The sequence below is a fragment of the Sorex araneus genome, chromosome X (genome assembly GCF_027595985.1).
Source record: "Sorex araneus isolate mSorAra2 chromosome X, mSorAra2.pri, whole genome shotgun sequence".
Taxonomy (NCBI): Eukaryota; Metazoa; Chordata; class Mammalia; order Eulipotyphla; family Soricidae; genus Sorex; species Sorex araneus.
Window position 1 is genome coordinate 92,942,459 of NC_073313.1, and position 24,156 is coordinate 92,966,614.

Here is a 24,156-nt window from a genome sequence, read left to right on the forward strand (position 1 = left end):
CATTTACTTTAAAAGAAGAAGAATAATTTGATATTCACCATTCCACTTACTTATGGTTTTTAAGTAGAAATAACTAAGGTGAAATTGCCTTCATGAAGCATGGATATATGGGGCTGAAGAGACAGAACGTCAGATAAGACCCAGGTTCAATTTCTGTCATCCGGTATTGGCCCTGAGGAATGCCAGGAGTAGTTCCCTATTACTGAGCCTATAACTCCTCAGCATCACCAGGTGTAACCTCCCAAATATACCTAAAATAATAATGATTTTAACTTAGATAAAAAGAGAGGCTGACCTGAGAGGCACTATTGTAAAGTATAATTGTTTATTTTCATTTATTTGCCAATGTACTAAAGCAACTTGGTCAAACATTACAAAATATGTAATATATTTTCTCTAGCTTTTGTATTTATGCCAGTACTTCTAACTCCAATTTATCATACTATAAGTACTTTGTTACATATATGTTTAATTTATATAGGGATGTTTGATATACTAATAGATTAATACTGTCACTGTCTTCCCGTTGCTCACCAATTTGCTCAAATGGGCAGCAGTAACGTCTTCATTGTGAGACTTGTTACTGTTTTTGGCATACCGGCTACATCACAGGTAGCTTGCCAGGCTCTGCCGTGGATACATTAATATTAATAAATGAAAAATATTCTGATATCCCATACTCTAAAGATGGACACATGCTCATTTTCATGGTAGCAACAATTTTGTACCTTCCTGATTTTTATCATTTTTAAAATTTTTTAAATTCAAAGATATTTCTTCTAAAAATATTCAGTGAAATAATTTTAAAAACATATTGTAAAGATAAATGAAAGATAATAATAGAAAATTGGAAGATTTTATTGCCTTAATAATGAACATTAAAAGTGATATCAGTGATTCTATAAACTAATATGTGCACAGTAGCTAAGTAAATGATTTTATTGTTTGGGTATGAATTGTAAAATATTTACTGAGGAATTGCTGTTTGCTAGGAACCATTCTGGATGCCGGAGCTGGGGGGTAAACATTAAAACAGTAGTTATAGCTTTCTTTTTTATTGAATCACCATGAAATACAGTAACAAGCTTTCATGTTTGAGTTACAATCATACAATGATCAAACACTCATACCTCCACCTGTGTACATTCTTCATCACCAATGTCCCCTGTATGCTCCCTTTCCCACTCTCCCCCTGCCTCAATGGAAGACAATTTCCCCCATACTCTCTCTCTACTTTTGGGCATTATGGTTTGCAAGACAGACACTGAGAGGTCATCATGTTCAGTCCTTTATCTGCTTTCAGCACACATCTCCCATCCTGAATGATTCCTCCAACCATCATTGTCTTAGTTCTCCCTTCTCTATTCCATCTGCCTTCTCCCCCAGGTCACAAGACAGGCTTCCAACTATGGATCAATATGGGTCAGACACAATTGCCTTTTGTCTACTGTCCTTGGGTGTCAGTCTCATATTATGTCATTTTATATTCCAATAATGGATGCAGTCCTTTCTAGCCTGTATGGTTCAAGTTTAATCCATTAAACTGAAACAGATTACCAAATCTATCACTTAGCAATTGTGTGACCTAGAAGAATTTAGTTAACTTGAATAGCTAATCCCAAGCCTCCTAAGATATGATTTATTAATCTATATCTAAAATAAATACTATACCTACCTTATATTTAATAAGATTAGTTGGAAAAATACCAAATATTTTAGCAAAGTTCCTGATAGGTACATAGTTCAGTAAATGTCACTGTTGTTATTAATAAAGTAATTTTCTACTTGTTGCATTTTAAGGTGTTGGTTTTGGGGCCACACCCATGCATGCTGAGTGTGTTCTGTGCTCTGGCACTGTGTGCAGAGATCACTTTTGGCAGTATTTGAGAGCCATATGCAGTGACAGGGATCAAACTGTGGTAAGCAAAATTTAATCCAACTGCCTTAACCCCTGTACTATTTTTCTAATTCCATGTTAGTATTTTGGGGAGGGTGCATGGGCAATAACTGGCAGTACGCAGGGCTTATTTCTGGCTCTATATTCAGAGAGTATAGAGCTAGGAGTGTCTTGACAGTGCATGAGATGTGCCAGGAGTCAAATATGAGTCAGCAAATATTAGGCAAAACCTTAACTGCTCTAGTGTCTCTCTGAATGCTGTTAGTATTTTTATTAATTGCAATTATTTCGCTATTCAAATTTCATACAGATTAAATGTGAAGCAGCCATTTGTTTTGTTTATTTTAGAAAAAATAGGTTAAGTGAAGTGAAAGGTTATGAGTTTTTTTTTTGCACTCAATAAGCCACAAGATGAGACACTCATGAGACACTTATTTTAGAGTTCCCAAGCCTCAGTCATTCTTCAGAGTGACTTGAGAGCCTTTTAGAAACAAGGGAACCATACAAATCAATATATTTTTATTGACTACCTGTGACATATGAGTGTGCCTAGAAATTTAATACTTCGTCTGCTCTCAAAGAATATCTAATTTAGAGACAATTGAAGAGGTAAAATAGATATTACTTCTGATTAAAAGTAGATAAAGGATAGTAGTCACAGAATTATTTTATAACTATCCGGTTACAAACTTACTCACTTGCAAAATCATAAGGTGATCAATCTAGATTGTAAAAGTAGGATAACACTAGATAATAAAAGTATTGCCACTTATAATATGTCATGTAACTAAAATACGGACTCAACCTAAATGCCCATAAACAGATGATTGTGCATATACTCAAAGGAACACTAATCTGCCATTATCATAAGTGGAATAGTGCCATTTTGACAAAATAGATTAAAATTCTGGTAGTCATGCTTAATTAAATCATTAAGAAAGCGAAAAACAATCACTAAATATATTTTCTTCATACTGAGGGTGTTAATAGCCAAAGCAAAAAAGAAAGAACCCTGTAAATAAAACTTCATCAATACTACTTCCCAAACTTGTTGAAAACTATAATTTTCTGGAAGGAAACTTGGCAACTGGAAGAAAAGTGGAGAGGCTTTAAAGGAATTAGTAGAGGGCTAGTTTTTGGTGGTGGCATGCCAATGAAACTTGAGTGGTGAGAGTAGTAAGTATTTTACTCAAATAGACCTGTGAATCCCCAAATCTGGAAAGTCCATAATACTATAACTGTAACAGATTGTAAAACTATAGCCTAAGCTTAAAAAATCAAGGCTTATATAGGTACCACCTGAAACTCTTTGAAAAACTCTTATTTGTCGTTACGTTTTTAGTTTTGTTTTGTTGGGGGGCCACATCCAGCAGTGCAAATAGTGAGAGCTTGAATTCTTACTTTTCTACCTGGATACCCTTGGTATCTTTTTTGCTTAATTGCTATAGCAAATACTTCTAGTACCATATTTAATAGAAATGGTGATAATGGACAATCTTGTCTTGTGCCGGATCTTAAAGGAAAGACTTTTAGTGTTTACCATTGCCTATAATGTTTGTGGGCTTTCGGTAAATGGTTTCGACTACATTGAGGAAATTTCCTTCAATTCCCATTTTGTTGAGCGTTTTTATCATGAATGGGTGTTTTATCTTGTTATTCTTTCTCTGTATGTACTGATATGATCATACGGTTTTTATTTTTCTGTTATTGATATGGTTGATTATGTTGTTTGGCATGTGTATGGTAAATAATCCTTGCATTACCAAGATGAATCTTTCTTGGATTCATTCATGGTGTACAATCTTCTTGATGAACTATTGGAATCAATTTGCTAATAGTTTGTTGATGTTTTCATCTGTGTGCATCGAGAATATTAGTCTGTAACTGTTTTTTGTGGTGTCTCCATCTGCTTTTGGTATCAGGGTGATGTTTACTTCATATAAACTGTTTGAAAGTGTTTCTGTTTCTTCTATTTCCTGAAAATAACTTGACAAGGGTTGGCAGAGGGTCCTCTTTAAAGGTATTAAAGAATTCACTAGTGAATCCACCTGGCCTGATATTTTGTTGTGGGGAAGACTTTTGATTACCATTTCAATTTTCTCAATAGTTGTAGTATTTTCAGGTATTCTAAATCATCTTGGTTCAGCCCTGTGAGGTTATAAGAATACAAGTATTTATCTATTTCTGTGAGTTTCGTGGTATAATGATTCTCATAGTAATTTCTGATGGTCCTTTGAATTTTTGTGAGACAGTCTCACAATGGATACATTACTGCTGCCCTCTCAAGCAAATCGATGAACAACGGGATGACAGTGCTACAGTGCTACAGTTTATTTTTTTCAAAGAACCAGCCCTTGGTTTCATTGATCTTTTGGATTACTTTGGGGTGGGATAATTTCTGTTCATTAATTTCCACTCTAAGTTATGTTATTTCCTTCCACCTGTCTGTTTAGTCTCCTTTTGTTGGTCATTTTCCAGTCTCTTATATTGTGCAGTCAAGTTACTTATGGGGGCCCATTCTTTGCTCCTGATGAATGCTTGTATAGCAGTGAACTTTCCTCTTACCACTGCTTTTGCTGTATCCCAAGAGTTCTGGTAGACAGTGTCCTCAATCTCATTTGTTGAAATTTGAAATTATCCCAATTTTAATGTTATCTTTGACTTCCTTCTGACCCACTGGTTGTTTAGTAATGAGCTCTTTAATTTTCAGGTGTTTGAGTTATATTTCCATTTTTGTTTGGAATTAATTTCTACTCTGAGTGCATACCGGTCTGAGAAGTTTGATGCTATTATTTCTATGTCCTTCACTTTGTGGAGGTGTGTTTTGTGATTATTCATAATTTTTGAGAATTAAAAGCCCTACATATAACTACTAATCCCCTCTCCTCTATTTCTTGCCTTAAATGAAGAGGTGACAAAGTGTTATTAAAATATCCAACTACTCTTATACAGTGACCAGAATACAAAGACTATCCACAGAATGGGAAAGGATATTTACACAATACCCATCAGATAAGGGGTTGATATCAATGGTATATAAAGCACTGGTTGAGCTCTACAAGAAGAAAACATCCAACCCCATCAAAAAATGGGGCAAAGAAATGAACAGAAACTTTACCAAGGAAGAAATACGAATGGCCAAAAGGCACATGAAAAAGTGCTCTACATCACTAATCATCAGAGAGATGCAGATCAAAACAACCATGAGATACCACCTCACACCACAGAGACTAGCACACATCCAAAAGAACAAAAGTAACCGCTGTTGGAGAGGATGTGGGGAGAAAGGGACCCTTCTTCACTGCTGGTGGGAATGCCGACTGGTTCAGCCCTTCTGGAAAACAATTTGGACGACTCTCAAAAAATTAGATATTGAATTCCCATTTGACCCAGCAATACCACTACTGGGAATATATCCCAGAGAGGCAAAAAAGTACAATCGAAACAACATCTGCACATGTATGTTCATCGCAGCACTGTTTACAATAGCCAGAATCTGGAAAAAACCCGAATGCCCCAGAACGGATGACTGGTTGAGGAAACTTTGGTACATCTATACAATGGAATACTATGCAGCTGTTAGAAAAAAGGAGGTCAAGAATTTTGTAGTCAAGTGGATGGGCATGAAAAGTTTCATGCTGAGTGAAATGAGTCAGAAAGAGAGAGACAGACATAGAAAGATTGCACTCATCTATGGTATATAGAATAACAGAGTGGGAGACTAACACCCAAGAACTGTAGAAATAAGTACCAGGAGGTTGACTCCATGGCTTCGAGGCTGGCCTCACGTTCCGGGGAAAGGTCAACTCAGAGAAGCGATCACCAACTACATTGTAGTCGAAGGCCATGTGGGGGAAGGGAGTTGCGGGCTGAATGAGGGCTAGAGACTGAGCACAGCGGCCACTCAACACCTTTATTGCAAACCACAACAGCTAATTAGAGAGAGAAAACAGAAGGGAATGCCTTGCCACAGTGGCAGGGTGGGGTGGGGGGGAGATGGGATTGGGGAGGGTGGGAGGGACACTGGGTTTATGGGTGGTGGAGAATGGGCACTGGTGAAGGGATGGGTTCCCAAACTTTGTATGAGGGAAGTATAAGCACAAAAGTGTATAAATCTGTAACTGTACCCTCAAAAAAAAAAAGAAAAAATAAAAAGATACGATTAAAAAAAAATAAAAAAAAATAAAAAAAATAAATATCCAACTACTCTTGTGTTGCTATAAATGTTTTACGTCAAATGTTGTTAGCAGTCATTTTAAGTAATTTATTGGCTCCTTATTAGGTCACATATATTTTGGACTATGAGATCTTCCTGACGTACATATCCCTTAATCATTATGAAATGAACTTCGATGTCTGTACAAAACTAAGGCACGCTGAGGGGCGTGTGCACTCTTGGGCTCTCTGGGCGGCTCTGTTTCACTGCCCGCGTTTGGTGCTTTGGAACCACTGTGTGTGGACTGGATTGGGATGGCCGTTGGCCAAAAACAGGCAAAGGAAGAACAAGGACCAAGCCGTTTGCTGATTAGTTACCATTTATTCAATCTTCCATCTTTCTCACCTCCCACACTCCTAGCTCCATCCTTTCTCTGGATCTACCACAGCCTGGATTCTCATCTCTCTCCTCCCTTTTTCCTCTCTCGCCCTTGCCCCTAGGTTACACACTGCCAGGTAGCAAAATCAACATAAGAAAGCCCTTCCTGAGGGCTGTCAGGTTCAAAGGGAACACAACCTAGGGGCATTCCAAAGCCCTTCCTGACTGCCAGTAGGCAAAATACCTCTTAAAGGTTTTTTCTCCTCTCCCCATTACAAACACTCATTAACATCTTAATATTAGTTATTTTTGTATGGACATAGCAAGACATACATTGAGGCTTGAAAGGCAGCTCTCCTGGCAACATCTTGCCACAGACTCAGACTACAGCACTCAGGCCAGTTTAATCATTCCTCACCCTAGCAGGGTCCGAATCTAGTTATCATTGTTTGGATCATGATAGCATTTGTCCATGACCAAGCTCTTAATTTATAGTTAAGCATTAGGCACTTTGGCCAGGCCCTTCTTGATGCCAGGGTAGCACACAACTCACCGCTTGCCCTGGGTCCATCTCATCCCTCGTTGGGATCCTGCTTTTGGGGGTGCTAGGAAGCAAGGGCAGCTGAGGCTTAGGTTGAGAGAACAGATGACCAGGAGGAAACTATCCTGTAGAGTCAAATGACTCCCAGGTTACAAAAGCAAAGCATTTGCTAAGTCTTTCTGTGTCCATACAAAAAGGATATGGCTCTGAATAAACTATGCAAAGGACTCAAGGAGAAGAGAAAAACAATATTTACAAGTCAACAGAACACTAAGAAAGAAGCTACAAATAAACACAGAGGAATGGGAGCACTGTGATGGGGGTAACCCAATAAACCAAAACTAACTGAGGCTATGTAATCCTACAGCTGTCCATAATCTTTTTTTTTTTATAATTTATTTATTTTTAATTAGAGAATCACCGTGAGGGTACAGTTACAGATTTATACACTTTTGTGCTTATACTTCCCTCATACAAAGTTCAGGAACCCATCCCTGAATTCTGTGTTGTCTGATACTAGTATGGCCACGCCGACATTTTTGAGGGCATTGTTTGCTTGAAATTGTCTTCCAACCTATGACTTTAAGTATGTGTTTTTCTGACTGTTCAGATGAGTTTCTTGCAGAAAGCAGAGTGTTGGGTTCAATTTTTTAATCCATCCTGCCACTCTGCGACTCTTATCTGGTGCATTTAGTGCATTGACATTGAGACATTGTTATGGATTTTTGTGCCATCTTTCTGCAGGATTTTGGCATGTTTGTAGGGCTTATCTTGTCTTAACATAGCCCACTTAGTTCTTCCTGTAAAGATGGTTTTGAGTCTATAAAGTCCTGAGTTGTTCTTTATCAGTGAAGTTTTTTATTTTTCCTTCAGATCTGACTGGACAAAGTATTCTTGATAAGGTGTTAATTTCACTGAGTTTTTTCACTATATCCCACAACTGTCTTCAAGTCTAGAGGGTTTTGTCTGATAAGTCTCCTATAAATCTTAAGGATCAGCCTTTATTTATAGTTTCCTTCTTTGATATTGCTGCTTTTAATATTGTATCTCTGGTTCTAGTATTCTATCTATGGTTTTTAGCATTCAGATTACATTGTGTCTTAGAATACATTCATTTGAATTTCTTTTAGCTGGTATCGTTTGGGCATCCTGGATATGGGTGCATGCACTGTTTGTTCCTGCAACTTGTTGGTTATGATGTCTTTAACTGTTGCTTCTTCATCAGGATTGTTTCCTATCACTCTGGGACACCAATGATTCTTATGGTGTTGGTGTTCCTTTTGAATTCATCCCAAAGTTCTCCTGTCATCTGTTGGTTTATTTTAATTTTTTTCTATATGCCATTTTCTGGATATTTTCTGCAGCTCACCTTGGAACTCACTGAATCTATCCTCAGAAGTTGTGACTTGGCTGCTGAGGACTTCAGTGAGTTTTTCTAATCTGCATTTCTGTTTGCAGTTTCTGTATTTCTGCTCTCATATCTGCTTGCATTTTATTGGTGGTGTGAATCACTGTTTCTTTGAACTCTCAACAATTCGTCCCTATATTTCTTTTCAGAGAGATTATTGCTGGTTGAATCTTCTACACTAGCATCTTCACTCACTAAGCCTGGTGTTATTTTTTTGCATTCTGCTTTACCAGTGTGACCCTTGCAGTCTGGAGTTTTTTCTTGTATGTTCTCATATGATGAGGTGCCTTCAATTAATTTCATTGTATATTTATGGTGAGGAATTAGCGGGGTGTGAGTGGAGGGGTTGATCCTGACCTGAAGGAAAAAATAAATACAAATCAGGGCCTCCAAAATCCACTGAGCTTCCACCTAACAAAGACTTTAAAGAGAAAACATCAGGTTAAATGAGTTTAAAGAAACAATAGAACAAACAGCCAATAGAACCCAAGAAAATATGAGAGTAGAAATGAGAAAAATACAGCAGAACAAAACAAGCAGAAATGATAGAACTGAAGAATTTGGGAGGTGAAATTTATAAAAGCTCACTTGCTGGCCTTAGCATCATAGTAACACTGGAAGACAAATACAGTGAACTTCAAGATGATATTTAGAAAACTTCCAAAGAATAGTACAAGATGGGAAAAGATCTCAAAATAAAAGAATAGAAGAAAAAAGAACTCTGGGATAAATTCAATACCACTGTAGCACCGTCACCCCATTGTTCACTCCGCTTGATTTGCTCAAGCGGGTACCAGTAACGTCTCCATTGTGAGACTTGTTGCTGTTTTTGGCATATTGAATACGTCTCAGGTAGCTTGTCAGGCTCTGCTGTGTGGGCAGGATACTCTCAGTAGCTCGCCAGGCTCTCTGAGAGGGACGGAAAAATCGAAGCTGGGTTGGCCGTGTGCAAGGCAAATGCCGTACCTGCTGTTCAGTAGCAACAACGTAAAAATCACCAGGGTCTATGAGGCTCAGGAAAGCAATTCCAATGAGGAAGGAATAGTCAAAAAAAATCACTAGAAGTTTCAAAGTTTAAAAGTGCATGCACACAGATTCAAGAAACCCAGTGGGTATTAGCTAAATGAGAACCACATAAAAATATTCCAAAACACTTCCTAATCAAAATGACAAGAGTCAATAATACAGAATAATGAAAGCAGCAAGATCAATGAAGGAAATCATATGCAAAGGAACATCCTCAAGATTTACCAAATGACACCCTGTAGTCTCTAAATAATGTTTGAATATAGTTAAAATAACTCAATGAAATGAATGTTTCAACAAGAACTATACCTAGCTAGACTCTCATTCAGATTTGTAGAAATGATACAAAACTTCATAGATAAAAGCAGCTCAGGAATTTCAGAGACGTAAAACCAAACTTACAAGAGGATCTATAGAGGCTACTTTAATACCATTTATAACTCACAAGATGTCAAAATCATTTTACAGAAAAAAATGGCACAAAACTCCATGATAATAATTTCACTCAATGTCAGTGGCCTAAATGTACCATTTAAGAGACACAGAGTGAAAAGATGGATTAGAAAATTGAATCTACCCTTCTGCTTCCTACAAGAAACACATTTGAACAGTAAGGGCAAACAGACTAAGAGTCAAAAATTGGAAGGCAATACTTAAAACACACAATCCCCACAAAAATACCAGGGTGGCCAAACTTCTATCAGAAATCATCCACTTCAGGCTTGTATTAGAGGCAGAGAGAATAATTTCTAAATGATTAAGGTATATGTATTTCAGGAAGACTTCACACTCCTAAATATATATGAACTTAATGAAGAACCAGCTAAATACTTAAAACAATTTTAATAGACTTGAAAGAAGACATCAATGTCAATAAGATAACCGTTAGATGCTTCATCACCAATCTGTCAACTCTCAATAGATCAACTAGAGTAAAACCCAGCAAGGAAATACTGGTTGGAGGAGTAAATGAAAGAAAGGTGATATACGTATAAGAAAGATATCATGCTGGGTCACAAAAATATATATCCATAAAGTCAAGAAGATAGAAGTTGTTTCAACTATCTTCTCAGATAGTGATGCACTGAGAATAGAAGTTAATCACAAACAGAAAAAGGAATAACTCAAACACTTAGAAATTAAGCAGCTCACAATATGAGAAATCAGTAGGTCATAGAGGAAATCAGAGAAAAAATCAAGAGATTCCTAGAAACAAATGAGAATGAAGATATGGGCTACCAGAAATTGTGGGATGCAGCAAATTCATAGCTAAGAAAGCATTCTTCAGGAAGGAAGAAAAGACCCATATAAATAACTGCATAGTTTAAGAAACTGGAAAATTAACCCCTCAAAATTACTGTAGGTTTTCTAGTCAGAGAAGCAAATGGTCCTTATTCAACATGGCATCATCTTTTTTTGTTTTCATGTTTTGGTAGACATAAGAATAAATAACCGGGGCAGATCAATAGTTTACAGTGACCAAGGTACTTGTTTTGCATGTAGCTGATCTCAGGTACCACATATGGCCCCTTGAGCACAGAGTCAGAAGTAAGCCCTGAGCAGTGCTGTGTATAGCCACAAAATAAAAAGAATTCAAGTGAACAAATAGCTTATGAATAACTTAAATAACTTAGGCATTTATACAAAGCAGATGTGAAAGAAGTTAACAAACATATGAAAATATGATCACTAATCATCAGAGAAATGCTAATCATACTGCAAGTAGATAACACTTCAATTCATTGGAGTTCTATATCAAACAAGTATAAAATATCTTGTGTTGGTAAAGATGTAGATAAATTGGAACCCTTGTGCCCAGTTGAAGGCATTGTAAAAAGGTGCAAACACTATGTAAAACAATATCAAGATTCTTCAGGAATTTGAAAATAGAACTGCCATGTGACATAACATTCTCACTTCTGGGTATAAAGTTAAGAGCATTGGAAGCAGAGTCTCTGAAAGAGCTATTTGCACAACCACATTAAAAACGCAGACCAACAGTTTTGTAGTAGCCATGAAGCAAAAAAGTGTCCAATAATAGATAAATAGGTAAACAAATGGGGCCAATAAATGCAACCAAATATTATTCAGCCTTGAGAAATATAATTCATAGCTTATATTAATTATATTATATTATATTATATTATATTAATATAAGTCTCAGAAGAGAGTGATGCAGAGAGTCTCTTGCCCGCATGTCTGGCTGTCTTCCCCGGGGCCCCTCAGAGGAGATGGGCTCCAGCTTCCCCCCCACCCCGAGCAGAGCTCCCAGTAGCCAAAGACCACTGGAACCTAGCTACAGCCATGCTCGAGGCCCCTCTCCACACATTCGGACAGGCCTCATGCATGAAGGTACCGGCAGAGGAACCCAGGTGTGTGCAATCCCATCAACGGCCAACATCCAGAGAGAGACTTAAAAGCAAGCTCTCATAAGCTCTGGGAGAAACTGGCAAGCTTCTGAGAGTTTCCTGCCCACATGGGACAGCCTTGCAAGCTGCCCATGGTGTACTCATATGCAAAATCCAGTAACAAGCTGGATCTCATTCCCCTGACCCTGAAGAGCCCCCAGTGCAACATCATTAGGAGGGCCGAGTCGAGATGGACTTATAAGATCTCAGGGAAAGGAAAAAATGAGATGTTACTGAGCCCGCCCGAGAAATTGGTGATTAACGGGAGTTCGTGATTCGTGATTCGTGATTGAGAAATATAAACATATTTTTAAGAAAATTAAGCCAGTCACATAAAAACAATTTTCATTTACATGAGATATCTAAAGCAGTCAGCTCCATCAAAACAGAGAGTTGAAAGAGGGTTACCAGGAGCTTGGGAGAAAAGGGAGAAGAGGACTATTTTAATAGCTTCATGGTTGCAAGAAGTTCTAGAGACATACAAAAACGAAAATGCCTAACACCACTAAAGTTTACAGTAAAAGAGTCTAGATGATAATTAATGCTTTATCTCTAATCAAAATTTTAAAATGTATTCAGTATCTCCTTTAAAGAGGAATGAATAAGTAAATTCTACTATCCTATTAGTTTGTTATTTGGGCTTCATGAATTTCAGTCAATGTCTTTTTATCACAGTCTTTTATTATATTTTATTAATCTATCTCTTTTTCTAACTGAAAATACATTAATATCTTTGTTTATAAAAATTAATGAAATACAACTTGAAGAAATACAGGTTTAAATATTCATTTCATAAACATGTTTATAATATGTATAAAATATTGGTTATTCATCCATTTTTTGTTTCAGAGACATAGTTTTCTATTTTTTATAGAATGTCATGTGTATGTTAAAGCACTTTATTTAGTACTAATAGATACCTTCAGAACGGTATAATATGAGGGGTCCAAAAGGAGAGAGTTCACTTTCTCCTTTTTCATAGATAATTTTGAATTCCTTAAAGAGAATTTATTATTTATTATTTACCAACACTGGGGCTCAGCAGTCTTAAAGTTTTTTAACTTCCTTTTTATACCCATTTCCTTTTGACAACATCTTGCTTTTTCTTTTTAAATTTGAACTTGAATATTAAAACAGATGCAAAGGAGAGTACTACTTACACATAAACTCTTGAACTGCATTTTTATCATTTGCTTTGTGGAAAAAAAAAACAATTGTATGAAATTGATAGCAGCATTTTAGTATATCCCCAGGTCCTGAGGGAAAAGCAATGTGCTTAGACAGATGATCTGATTTCATGAGCACATAGCTGAAGTGTAGCTCTGCGCATTTGTCTTTATGCTCCTACTTTTTGCAGGAACTATGAAAACACATTTAGGCAGTAGTTTCACTTTCCAACAATGAACTGCAAAGCCTATCACAATGCAAAGCATTTGCATCGCAGTTTTTCACGATGCACATCAACATGAAGAACACTTTCAACATAGAATCTTAATCTGAGTCTGTTAATAAGAAAACAGGAATCTTAGAATAAGAATGCATTTTATTATCTACCCTCACTGTGGATTGTGATTTGGATTCTACTCAAATATGAATTAGTTTAAGTTGCTCTGCTGCAACTGTTGAATTTATTCATTATGCTGTAATATTTTACTTATGAAACTGCATTTAGAAATCCTTTGGTGTACATCAGGATGAAATTACAGTGCTCAGGGTTATTGATTATTGCTTGTAATTGCCATCATAATAGCCAACAATTCTCTGTCTTTCTTTGTCTTTCTTCTACCTCTTAATGATATACCAAACCAAATCAATAACCAGCATATTGGGCTACTTACATTGTCTCAAAAATCCAATTGTTCTCCTTCATAAATATGCAAAGGGTTGAAGATTTTTATCTCCAAACAATGAATAAAAGAGCCCTATGCTGCCTAGTTTCTCTTTTATCCCATAGGAACCTATTAGAGTTTTGCTATATAGGTTCAGTTATGTGGAAGTGACATTTTGTCATGTCCACAGTAACCATAAGGCAGTGGAGACAGGGAAACTATTTCACTATGCTATCACTCTTCTTGCCCACTAGTAAATTAGATGTCTAAAGGGGAGAAAACATAGACTGAGGGAGTTAACCACATATTCAAAAATAAATTCACCTCCTTATGACATGGAGATTATTTCAGAACCGAAAGAGAAATTGCAATCAGATGGAAGAAGCAGAATACTGTAAGTCACATTTTCAACAAAATATATTTATTCTTATTTCTATTATACACTGTTTCTCCATTTTGGCGATAAATTGGGGACCTTTTGGAGGTTCTGAGTAGCGATAAGATAGCTTCTTTGTAATACTTCTCACTTTATTCTTAAAGAGTTACGGCCATTGAACAGATTGAATTAGTTTAGCCTGGTCATTTGACCAGGATATTAGAACCAAGTGCCAATCTGATAACAGCTATAGTTGGTAGGTAGCAAAAGGCAATTATAATAATTATAATTATACATTATTTGGGAGCCCCCAATTCCAAATTCATTCATGCCATTAACTGCTTTTTATTTTATATAATCTCTTTTTATTCTCTCACTCTCAGTCTTCCTTAAAAAAATAAGGTATTTGACTACCTGGTGATTTCTGAGATTCCTTCCAAGTCTATGATTCTATAACCATCATTCCCTTCCTTTTGCTACTGATCCAAAAGGGAACAGAGTAAAAAGCATGGCTCACTCTAATCCAAAGCAATTTACATGTGAAAATCAACACTAAACATGCTTTCTCTGTGTTTTAGCAGGTCTTAATTAAAATATTAATGTATCCACTAACTGCATAATTTTAGTATGGTCATGATAATATAGAGCAATAGCTCTGGAGTCAGACTGCTGGGGTTTGAAGCTCAGCTCTGCTAATTCTGTGAGGCTGTGGACAAGTTACTTAATATCTTTAACTCTGATTTTCTCATCTGTAAATGGAGATACTTACTGTAATGGGTTGTTGTAAAGATTAAATGATATAGTACCTAGTGGCTTATTTTGAACAATGCCTGACACAGTACTTGCAAATGTTACTTATTATCATTTCAATAAGCACTATAATTATTACTCTACTGATAAACTTCCTTTGGTCTTTGTTTTATCATCTGTCAGATTAGATTAATAGTATCAGCCTAACAGACATATGAGGATCAAGATATTGTATATATAGTACCTATTTTGGTGCCTGGCCTTTCTAGATGCTCAATAAATCATGTTCACAGAAATAGAACTATCTATTCATGTGGTTGACAAGTGCACTTTTTCCACTCACCCCACCTGCAATCTCAATGCTAGTTACAAAAGCATTGCAAAATAAAAGGCAGGAAAAATTTTATTCCTCTCCAAAGAAAATCATTCTTCTATTAATTCAATTGTACATTGAGGCTTATTTATTTCACTTGGTGATATCTGTAAGCACTTTTCCTAGTGCACAGAACTGGATCATACATTTGTGATGGATGTATAGTATTCTACTCTGTGCTTATTGAATAATTTATTAAGCTAAATAACCATTGTACATTATTTACTGAGTATGAATTTTTAAAGGAGTAATTATCAGGCAGAGAACATGTATGTTTATAGTTTTTGAGATGTAGTTCCAAGTTGCCCTCTAGCAAAGCATATGAATATATACTACCCTCATCAGTCCAGCTCTTTAAATAACTTTTACTCTCATGATACTAAAACAAAATCTTCTAATGTGTAATTTTTAATTAAGTGTCATGTAGAGTTCTTTACCCCCTTAAATATACATGCTCTTGTTCATTAAAAATGGGAAGCTAGAAGGGCAGGAGAGATAGTAAATCTGGAAAGGCACTCAACTGGCACATTACTGATCTGGATTTGATCTCTAGCACTCCATATGTTCCTTTAAAGTCTGCCAGGTGTGAACTCTGTGCAGAGTCAGGGGAATGTCCTGAGCAAATCTGGATGTGCCCTCTCACAAAATGGAAACTAGAAATCAATCTAATTTAATCTTACTGCATTTGGATGTAGGTGTCCTGTACAGGGGGGCACTCTTTCTTAGTGAAAGGGTTTTATTGTGGTAGCACATTAAAAGATAGCACCAGTGTGTGTTTCGTTTATTAATACATTTGACTTCCCCAGGCAGCACATTCAGTTGAGTAGCAGATTAAGGATTCTGAAGCCTGAATGAAGAGGATTCCTTTTAGTGTTCTGTCATTAACTTGCTAGGTGAATTTCAGCCTATTATCACCATGACTTTGGCCTTGTTACTAGCTTACATGTCTTCATTTTCTTAAATGCACAATGAGGATAATAATATAGTCTATCCCCAGAAGTGGTATTGCGGGGTCATATGGAAGCTCAATTTCTATTTTCTGAAGGACTGTCCATATTGTTTTCCAGAAAGGCTGGACCAGTTGGCATCTGTGGAATATAGAATAGCATACCATGAGGCTGACACCCAAGAACAGTAGATACAAAGGACAGGAGGATTGCCCCATAGCTGGAAGCCTGCTTCATGAGCAGAGGGGAGAAGGCAGATGGAGTAGAGAAGGGATCACTAAGAAAATGATGGCTGGAGGAACCAGTCAGGATGGGAGATGTGTGCTGAAAGTAGATAATGGACCAAGCATGATGCCCTTTCAGTGTCTGTGTTGCAAGCCATGATACCCAGAAGTAGAGAGATAGTATGGGGACTATTTTCTTCCACGGAGGTAGGGGGAGGGTGGGAAAGGGAGGATATACCAGGGATTATGGTGGTGGAAAATGTGCACTTGTGGAGGGATGGGTGTTTGATCATTGTATGATTGTAACTGAAACACAAAAGCTTGTAACAATCTCACAGTGATTCAATAAAAATTTTAAAAAGAAACCCCTAAAAAGAAAAGAAAAAAGGAAAACAGACGGGAACTTCCTGGGAGTTTGGGAATGTTCTATATCTTACGAGGGGGTTGTGTTGCACAAGTAATTGCATTTCTCAAATCTCAGAATCTTACTCAATTTAAATTTGTGTAGTGCAACAGGTATATATTTCATAATAGAAGTTGAACTCTAAATAACCAAGTTGTGGTATAGAAAGGGAAACATACTGATGTATGTCAGATACTTTGAAGTGCTTTACAATTAAGATGGACTGATTGATAAAGATAGGAATTGAAAGGTAAATATGTTTGATAAAACAATATTGTCAAGTATTAACTGTAACTGTTTTTTTTTTTGGCATATCGAATACACCACGGGTAGCTTGCCAGACTCTGCCTTGTGGGCGGGATATTCTCAGTAGCTTCTCAGGCTCTCCAACTGGAGTGATAGCACAGCGGGTGGGGCGTTTCCCTCTCATGCAGCCTACCCGGGTTCGATTCCTCCATCTCTCTTGGAGAGCCCAGCAAGCTACTGAGAGTATCTCACCTCCACGGCAGAGCCTGGCAAGCGACCTGTGGCGTATTCAATATGCCAAAAACAGTAATAACAAGTCTCAAATCTCATAATGGATACATTACTGGTGCCCACTCGAGCAAATCGGTAAACAAGGAGACGACAGTGCTACAGTGCAGTTAACTGTAAATCGAATTGCTAGGTTGATGTGTGTTGTAAAAGTCTTTCAATTTACATATAGTTGACAATTCTCATAATAAAATATTGGCTGAAAATACACCAGAAAGCTACTTTCTAAACAGAGTCACAATTACCAGGCTTTCCAATTATCCAAATGCCTATTGACAATTCCTTCTGTTTTGAAAGTGGGAAAAAAAAAGCCTGTGTACTCCATTACATCAAATGTAGAATATTGGTAGTCAGAGTTTGGGAAATTTACTATCGAGCAGGTCAGGGAAGAGAAGACTTCTTTCCTTCTCTGAAAGGTCTAAATGAGAAAACAAAGAGATTCCCAAAGATATTTCACAGTTAATTCTTCCCGTGGGAAACTTGGTGAGCTCCACCTAGTTTCCCTTGAGGTCTGTCATGAAGAGTTGTTCTCAGTGTGTCACATTTGTACACTTGTAGCAATCTGCTTTGGTTTATAATGTCCAAATTCTTCCTTTCCTTTTGACAGGCATTTCCTGTTCAAACACGGATCTGGCTCTTCTGCTATCTTCAGTGCGGCCAGTCAGAACTACCCTCTCACATCCAATACTGTGTACTCGCCTCCTCCCAGGCCACTTCCTCGCAGCACCTTCTCCAGACCTGCCTTCACCTTTAACAAACCTTACCGATGTTGCAACTGGAAGTGTACTGCCTTGAGCGCCACTGCGATCACCGTGACTTTGGCCTTGTTACTAGCTTACGTGATTGGTAAGGCCTTTCCCTATGCCTCACATTCCCTAAAATTCTGATTTTGCTTGTGGTGGGGTAGAACGTTCTCTTTGAAACCCAGGACCGACATATTTGAATCGAGGCTTAGAATTGTAATTAGCAAGTGGATTTCTAATTAGTTTGATTTTGTTTTCTCATTTTTGCATTTTCTAACATTAAATACAGCTGAGGAGAGTAGGAATGCTCTTTGAGCAGAAATATTTATACTATTAACAGACTTATTGATTGCAATTACTGTAGTTAACCATTTTCCCTTCAATTAAAAAGATGTTATGGCTTTCTCATTAGGAGTCATAAGTACCAATCTACAATAGCTTCTTAAATTATAGCTTGAACAATAAAACTGCTACTGAATTTTCAGGTAGCAATTTCACTGGAGTTGTAGTTATTTGGAAGCTATCCAAAAAAATTGATGCATAATTCCTTACCAAGAATTCACTTTTACACCTGGACTGAAAAATAAGTATTCTTATTTTAACTAGGTAAATAGCTACAAAACTGCAATGGTTAATATTTTTAGGATGATAAAGGAGAAATAGTGGTGAGGTGCTCTTCACTCTTAAGTAATATATTGTTGTTTGTGAATCACCCTGATTTAAGTCACCCTCACTTGATAGCATATAGTATTGATTTTTGTGAATGGCATTATTTTGACTGAACATGAATTTCCTTGCTTGAGTGGCTCTGTAGTCTAAAATGTAAATTAACTTAAGAAGCCTGTAGTTTGTAGAAGCATTAGTTCTAGAATACAAAAAACTACCACAGTAAGAAAAATTTTATTCAGGTACAACACAGTAACTTCTTTTGATGTTTACCCTGATTTCCTAATTGAAGCAGAGTTATCTACTAATGTAAAATATATATGTGTCCTCAAACATAAATGAGAAAATAAGTTTGCCTGATTCTTATTTTGTTAAAAATATTAACAATAAAGAAGATCACACAATCAGTTGTTAAAAAGTCATAGGAAAGGAGATAAGTATAGAAACAGAAATATTTTGTAAGGATGTCACAGATAGTGTCAATAGTATTGGATATAGCCTATATTTATGTTCATGATTATCTCATATTTTCATCATATAACCTGAATATATCTGAACAATGATTCTATTAAATGTAGATGATATCATTGTATAATATTAAAATGTCTTATCTTGGGAATTTCAGGACAAATCAACATTTTGTCTATTTGGTATATAATAAAATGTAACAAAATATAATTTAAAATGGAGTGGGGATGAGAAAGCACTGTAACATAACACAATGTTAAGAAAAACAAAAAGTAATATCAGAAGCTTAAATATAGTTTAAAATGTTCCTGTTCAATTATGGGGCAAATTATTCTATTATTTTCTGTTGACTTTTACTATAAAGAGATAATTTTTTAGCTTTAAGACCTAAACCCCAGTGTAAACAAATCCAGGTCGCAGCAAGCTCTTTCTATGTTTATATTGTATTCAAATATGTTCATACTTAAATTTATTATAATGGCCACTGTGTTGTTTGTATACATACTCAAACTTATTTAAGTTTTTTTTTTTTTTTTGCTTTTTGGGTCTCATCTGGAGATGCACAGGGGTTACTCCTGGCTTTGCACTCAGGAATTACTCCTGGCGGTGCTCAGGGGACCGTATCGGATGCTGGGGATCGAACCCAGGTTGGCCGCATGCAAGGCAAATGCCTTACCCGCTGTGCTATCGCTCCAGCCCCAAACTTATTTGTTTTACATTTATATTTTCACAGATGAACATGTAATACTGTAGCCATTATAGGATAAACAATGACATGTATGTTTGATATGAAAGTAAGGTATTTAATACTAAGGTTATAAGCATGAATTTTTATAAAATAATCTTAGGCAAACTACTTATTTTTTTTAAGTCCTCCATTTCTTCACCTTGAAAATGGATCTATGAAAGCATTTATAGTGTTTGGTTGCTATGAGAATTAAAAAGTATGACAAGGAACTTGAATTAGTGTCCAAAACATTGTAAGTAAGGATTGGAGAGATAGTACAGTGTGTTAGACACATCCATTGCGTGAACCTAACCTGGGTTTGATATCTAGTACTGCATATGATGATCCCCCCAGTCCTGCCAGTAGTGATCCCTATGCACAGAGCCAGGAGTGATTCCTGAGTACCTCTGAGTATAGCTCAAAAACCAAAGCAAAAAATAAAAACATTGTACACATTCTATAAATGTTAAATATTATTGTCTTTACCATTATTGTCTTTGTTATTCTTATTCACATTCACTGATTTTCAGAATTAACTGACTCCAGGAACAGTGTCTGCAACGTAGTAGCCTACTGGTTAAAACTTTGTTGAAAAAGACTGAATATGTTAAAACTTTGTTGAAAAAGACTGAATTTATTAACCCATTTGCTTTCAACAAAAGCACTTAAACTTATTACATATGTTTTATAAATTAGGAAACTTAGGTATAGCAAAAGTCATATTGAGGTTAAGATTTCACATCACTGAGAAGAAGGGATGATGGTTTTTAAGTACTACAGAGCTTATGGTCTTCAAACACTAGACCTTTCTGTCCTTTAGCACTGCTGAAAACTTCGCAGGGCTTGTCCTTCTAGAAATACAAGATAAGTATACTAGACGATATTTATTCATTAATTTACAAGTAAAATTGGATTTACCAAATTACCCTTTAGTAAGTGCAGCTATGATTTGTTGATCAGTGAGAAAATATATCTGGGAAACATTTACGGTGAGATTTTTTCAGACCTAGAAAAGGCTAAATGCTACTACAGGAAGTTGAACATGTTCAAATGAGGAGATATTAATAGCAAATACTGTAATTTTGTTCCTAATTCTGTCAGGAACTGAACATATGTGACTTTGGATAAATCAGTTGAAATTACCTCAATCCCCCCATCTGTGCCATCTCACAGAGTAAAATTCATAAAAAGGCATTCAGGTGAAGGATGTCACATAAAGAACTGAAAAATACAAGATGATTTTTAAATGGCTTTCTGTGGTTGAAATAAAAAAAATGTAATGTAATTCAAAATATAAAACCATTTCACTCTCAACTCTTGCTGAGTCTGGAAGAGTTGTCATTTTTTTTCAAATCCCCTTTGCAGTTCCTATATAAATGAACCAAAATCTTTCACTAAAACTATATACTGCTTTTGTTTCCCGTGCAAATTCTTTTCTGCTCTTTCATTTTCTTCTACTATCCATTATACATAACCTTTAGATACTAATGGCTATATGCTGTGCTACCCTCAACTCACTAGAGGAAATCACATCAATATCAATGGGACATCAATAGACATTCTGTGCATTACAACTCCATAAGTGAGCATTGCAAAATAGTGGAAATACAGCACCTGAAAAACTAGAGCTAGTTGTTCAAACAACCATCCCCATTCCCAGACCTGCCCACAATATCCTTTGGGTTAGCAAGAAAATACTTTCTCATGATAAGTTTCGAGGTCATAAAATTTGGATGGGGTGGCTTAGAAACCTACTGATGATATAAAGATGTCAGAGAATGGCTATTGTTATCATATCTCTATAAATCTGTAATATTTTACATCTAAATCAAAAATATATGCTTATAATTCATCCTCCAAGATATTTTGGCATCAGTGATGTATCAGTGCCAGTCTGAAGTACGTTTTCTTGAATTTACAAATAAGTCATATGAAGTAGTAGTCAGAAAGACAGATGACCAAATGCAAGGCATCAAAGAAGGCGAGGTTAAGGTATTTCATCAATTGCTGGGAAGGGTACAAACATGGTTTCTCAGATAATCTCAGATGTTTTGATCAAGTTTCTTCATAGTCAGCAATTTGTATAAGCACTAGAATCTCACAGACAGTAGAAACTATGTGGAATATATTGTATATGGGGTCAAGTGGTCTGTTGCATTGAGTGAGTTAGGAAATAGGGATTTTTGACACTCAAATTCAATAACAGTTAATGATGTCAGTGTTCCTTTTACTTTGCCATGAAATTAGTAATGATTTTTACTATCTTCAGGGAATGCAGGTAATGTCCCAAATCTAAATATAAAATTACTCAAGGCTGTTTGTCTTTTTGTCATAACATTGTGTAGTATATAAAAAGAAAGTTGATCACAGATTGACATTAAAATTCAGAATTAGGAAAGAGAATATTTAAGCCAATCTTCAGATCCAATATTTAGTGATTATAACATCACCTACAGTTATTTTTATTCTTCCTACATCACCAAAAACAATGCTTTTCAGTGCTAAAATTTCTGATTTATCGGAATCCTTTGATGGATTTGTTTCCATCTTTCTGTTCTAAAATATCTACATATTTGCCTTTATTTTACTACTTTCATTATTCCTTGGTGTTTTTTAAATGGAAAATATAGTTAATTGTGCTTGGAAAACTCATGGGCCCCCTGGCAAAGTGGGCTGAGGTGGCTTGAACTCAGAGCTTTATGCATGATAGCCATGAGTTCCTCCACACAAATTGTCTTTGTGATCCCTCTGTAGTATTTTGAGGGGTTATTAACATGGTTTTCTATTTATTTTCTGGAGGCCAAATATAGGCTGAAATATATTTTAATTTAAATAGACAGTCACTTAAAACATTCAAGAAATGATTCAGCATCAAATGCTGAAATGTTTTACCTTATTATATAGATTGTTATCCATTATTTTTTGTCATGTTTAATGATCTTTACTATTTCCTTTTCACTAACAATGACCCTTTCATGGGAAAGAATGCAGTTTTGTGTTAGCACTGATTTGCCTACAATTTATAAACCTACCAACATCCTAACAATCTGATTAAGTATGGGATCTGAAGTACAACTTTAGTCTAATTATAAACTTGACCTCCATACTTTTATCAAAACTCTTCTATAAAGATGATTTTTATTTTTATGCAAAATCATCTATTGGTGTTACAAGTTCCATAAACTTTGTTTCCACTGCTACCTGTCATGAATAGAACACAAATTCAAATGAAACATAATTAGCACCTATTACTTAGATTGAAGACTTTTTAATGAAAAACAAATGCTATACTTACATCTTTCTTGGAATTCTAGCATGTTGTAGATTTAAAACACAGTAAGAAAGGTAATTTCTTAGGTAGAGGAGTACCAGATTCTAAACTTATGAAATACATAGAGTTTGTTTTGTTTTCTTGAAAAGAATCAGTCACCCTTCTAAGTACCACCCACACAGCACTCCCCCAGTTTGGGTAGAGAAAAAAGATTAGGTTCTGTGAGATAGTGAAGATCAAAGATGGGAAAATGTAGGGTGGGGTTAGATGCTTTGAACAACATAGTAGGAATTCTTGAGTTTCACATTCTTTTTTTTTAATTTTATTTTATTGAATCACCATGTGGAAAATTACAATGCTTTCAGGCTTAAGTCTTAGTCATACAATGCTGAAACAACCATCCCTTCACCAGTGCCCATATCCCACCACCGAAGACAAAAAAAAAAAAAAAACACAGTACACCTCCCATCCCGCCCACCCCCGCACCACCCCCCACCTTGTAACTGATAAATTTCACTTTACTTTCTATTTACTTTGGTTACATTCAATATTTCAACACAAACCTCACCATTATTATTAGAGGCACCCCACTAGAGTCAGACCTGTTGTGAAGAGAAATGAGGTCTTGGATTTCTGTACTTTAACAACTAAGACCAGGGAGATTTCTTCTGGATATTAGATCATTGCAAGCTTGTAAACCCCATCTGTGGTTGTCATAATATGGCGGTCCCCACGCCCTTCATCCCCGGGAAGGGACAGGCGAGAGAGAGAAATACCTTTCCCCTCCCAGGTGGGCATGGGGTCGCGGCTTAGTTCTCAAGCTGGAGACAATCTGCAAGGAGCAGTCCATGTTGTAGTCGGTTCAGCTGGGTCTGGATTCACGCTTGTGCAGCTGTGGAGGAGCCGCACACGCGTGCGGCCCGCGGGGTCACATCTCGGCAGCGGTCGAGTTTCACATTCTTAATAATTTTTGTGTAAAGAAACCATATTACAAATTTAAAAAACAGTTTTCTCTCAAGAAATCTGTGATC

At 36.4% G+C, this 24,156-nt stretch overlaps 1 protein-coding gene across 1 annotated transcript in view; it reads left to right on the top strand.

Annotated features, from left to right (window-relative positions):
• Positions 1 to 24,156, top strand: part of TENM1 (teneurin transmembrane protein 1) — a 1,051,200-nt gene that overhangs the window by 615,922 nt on the left and 411,122 nt on the right. Inside the window, exon 7 of the mRNA XM_004606346.2 lies at positions 17,858 to 18,096. Coding sequence (XP_004606403.2) covers positions 17,858 to 18,096 — 239 coding nt within the window. The remainder of the gene's footprint in view (positions 1 to 17,857; positions 18,097 to 24,156) is intronic.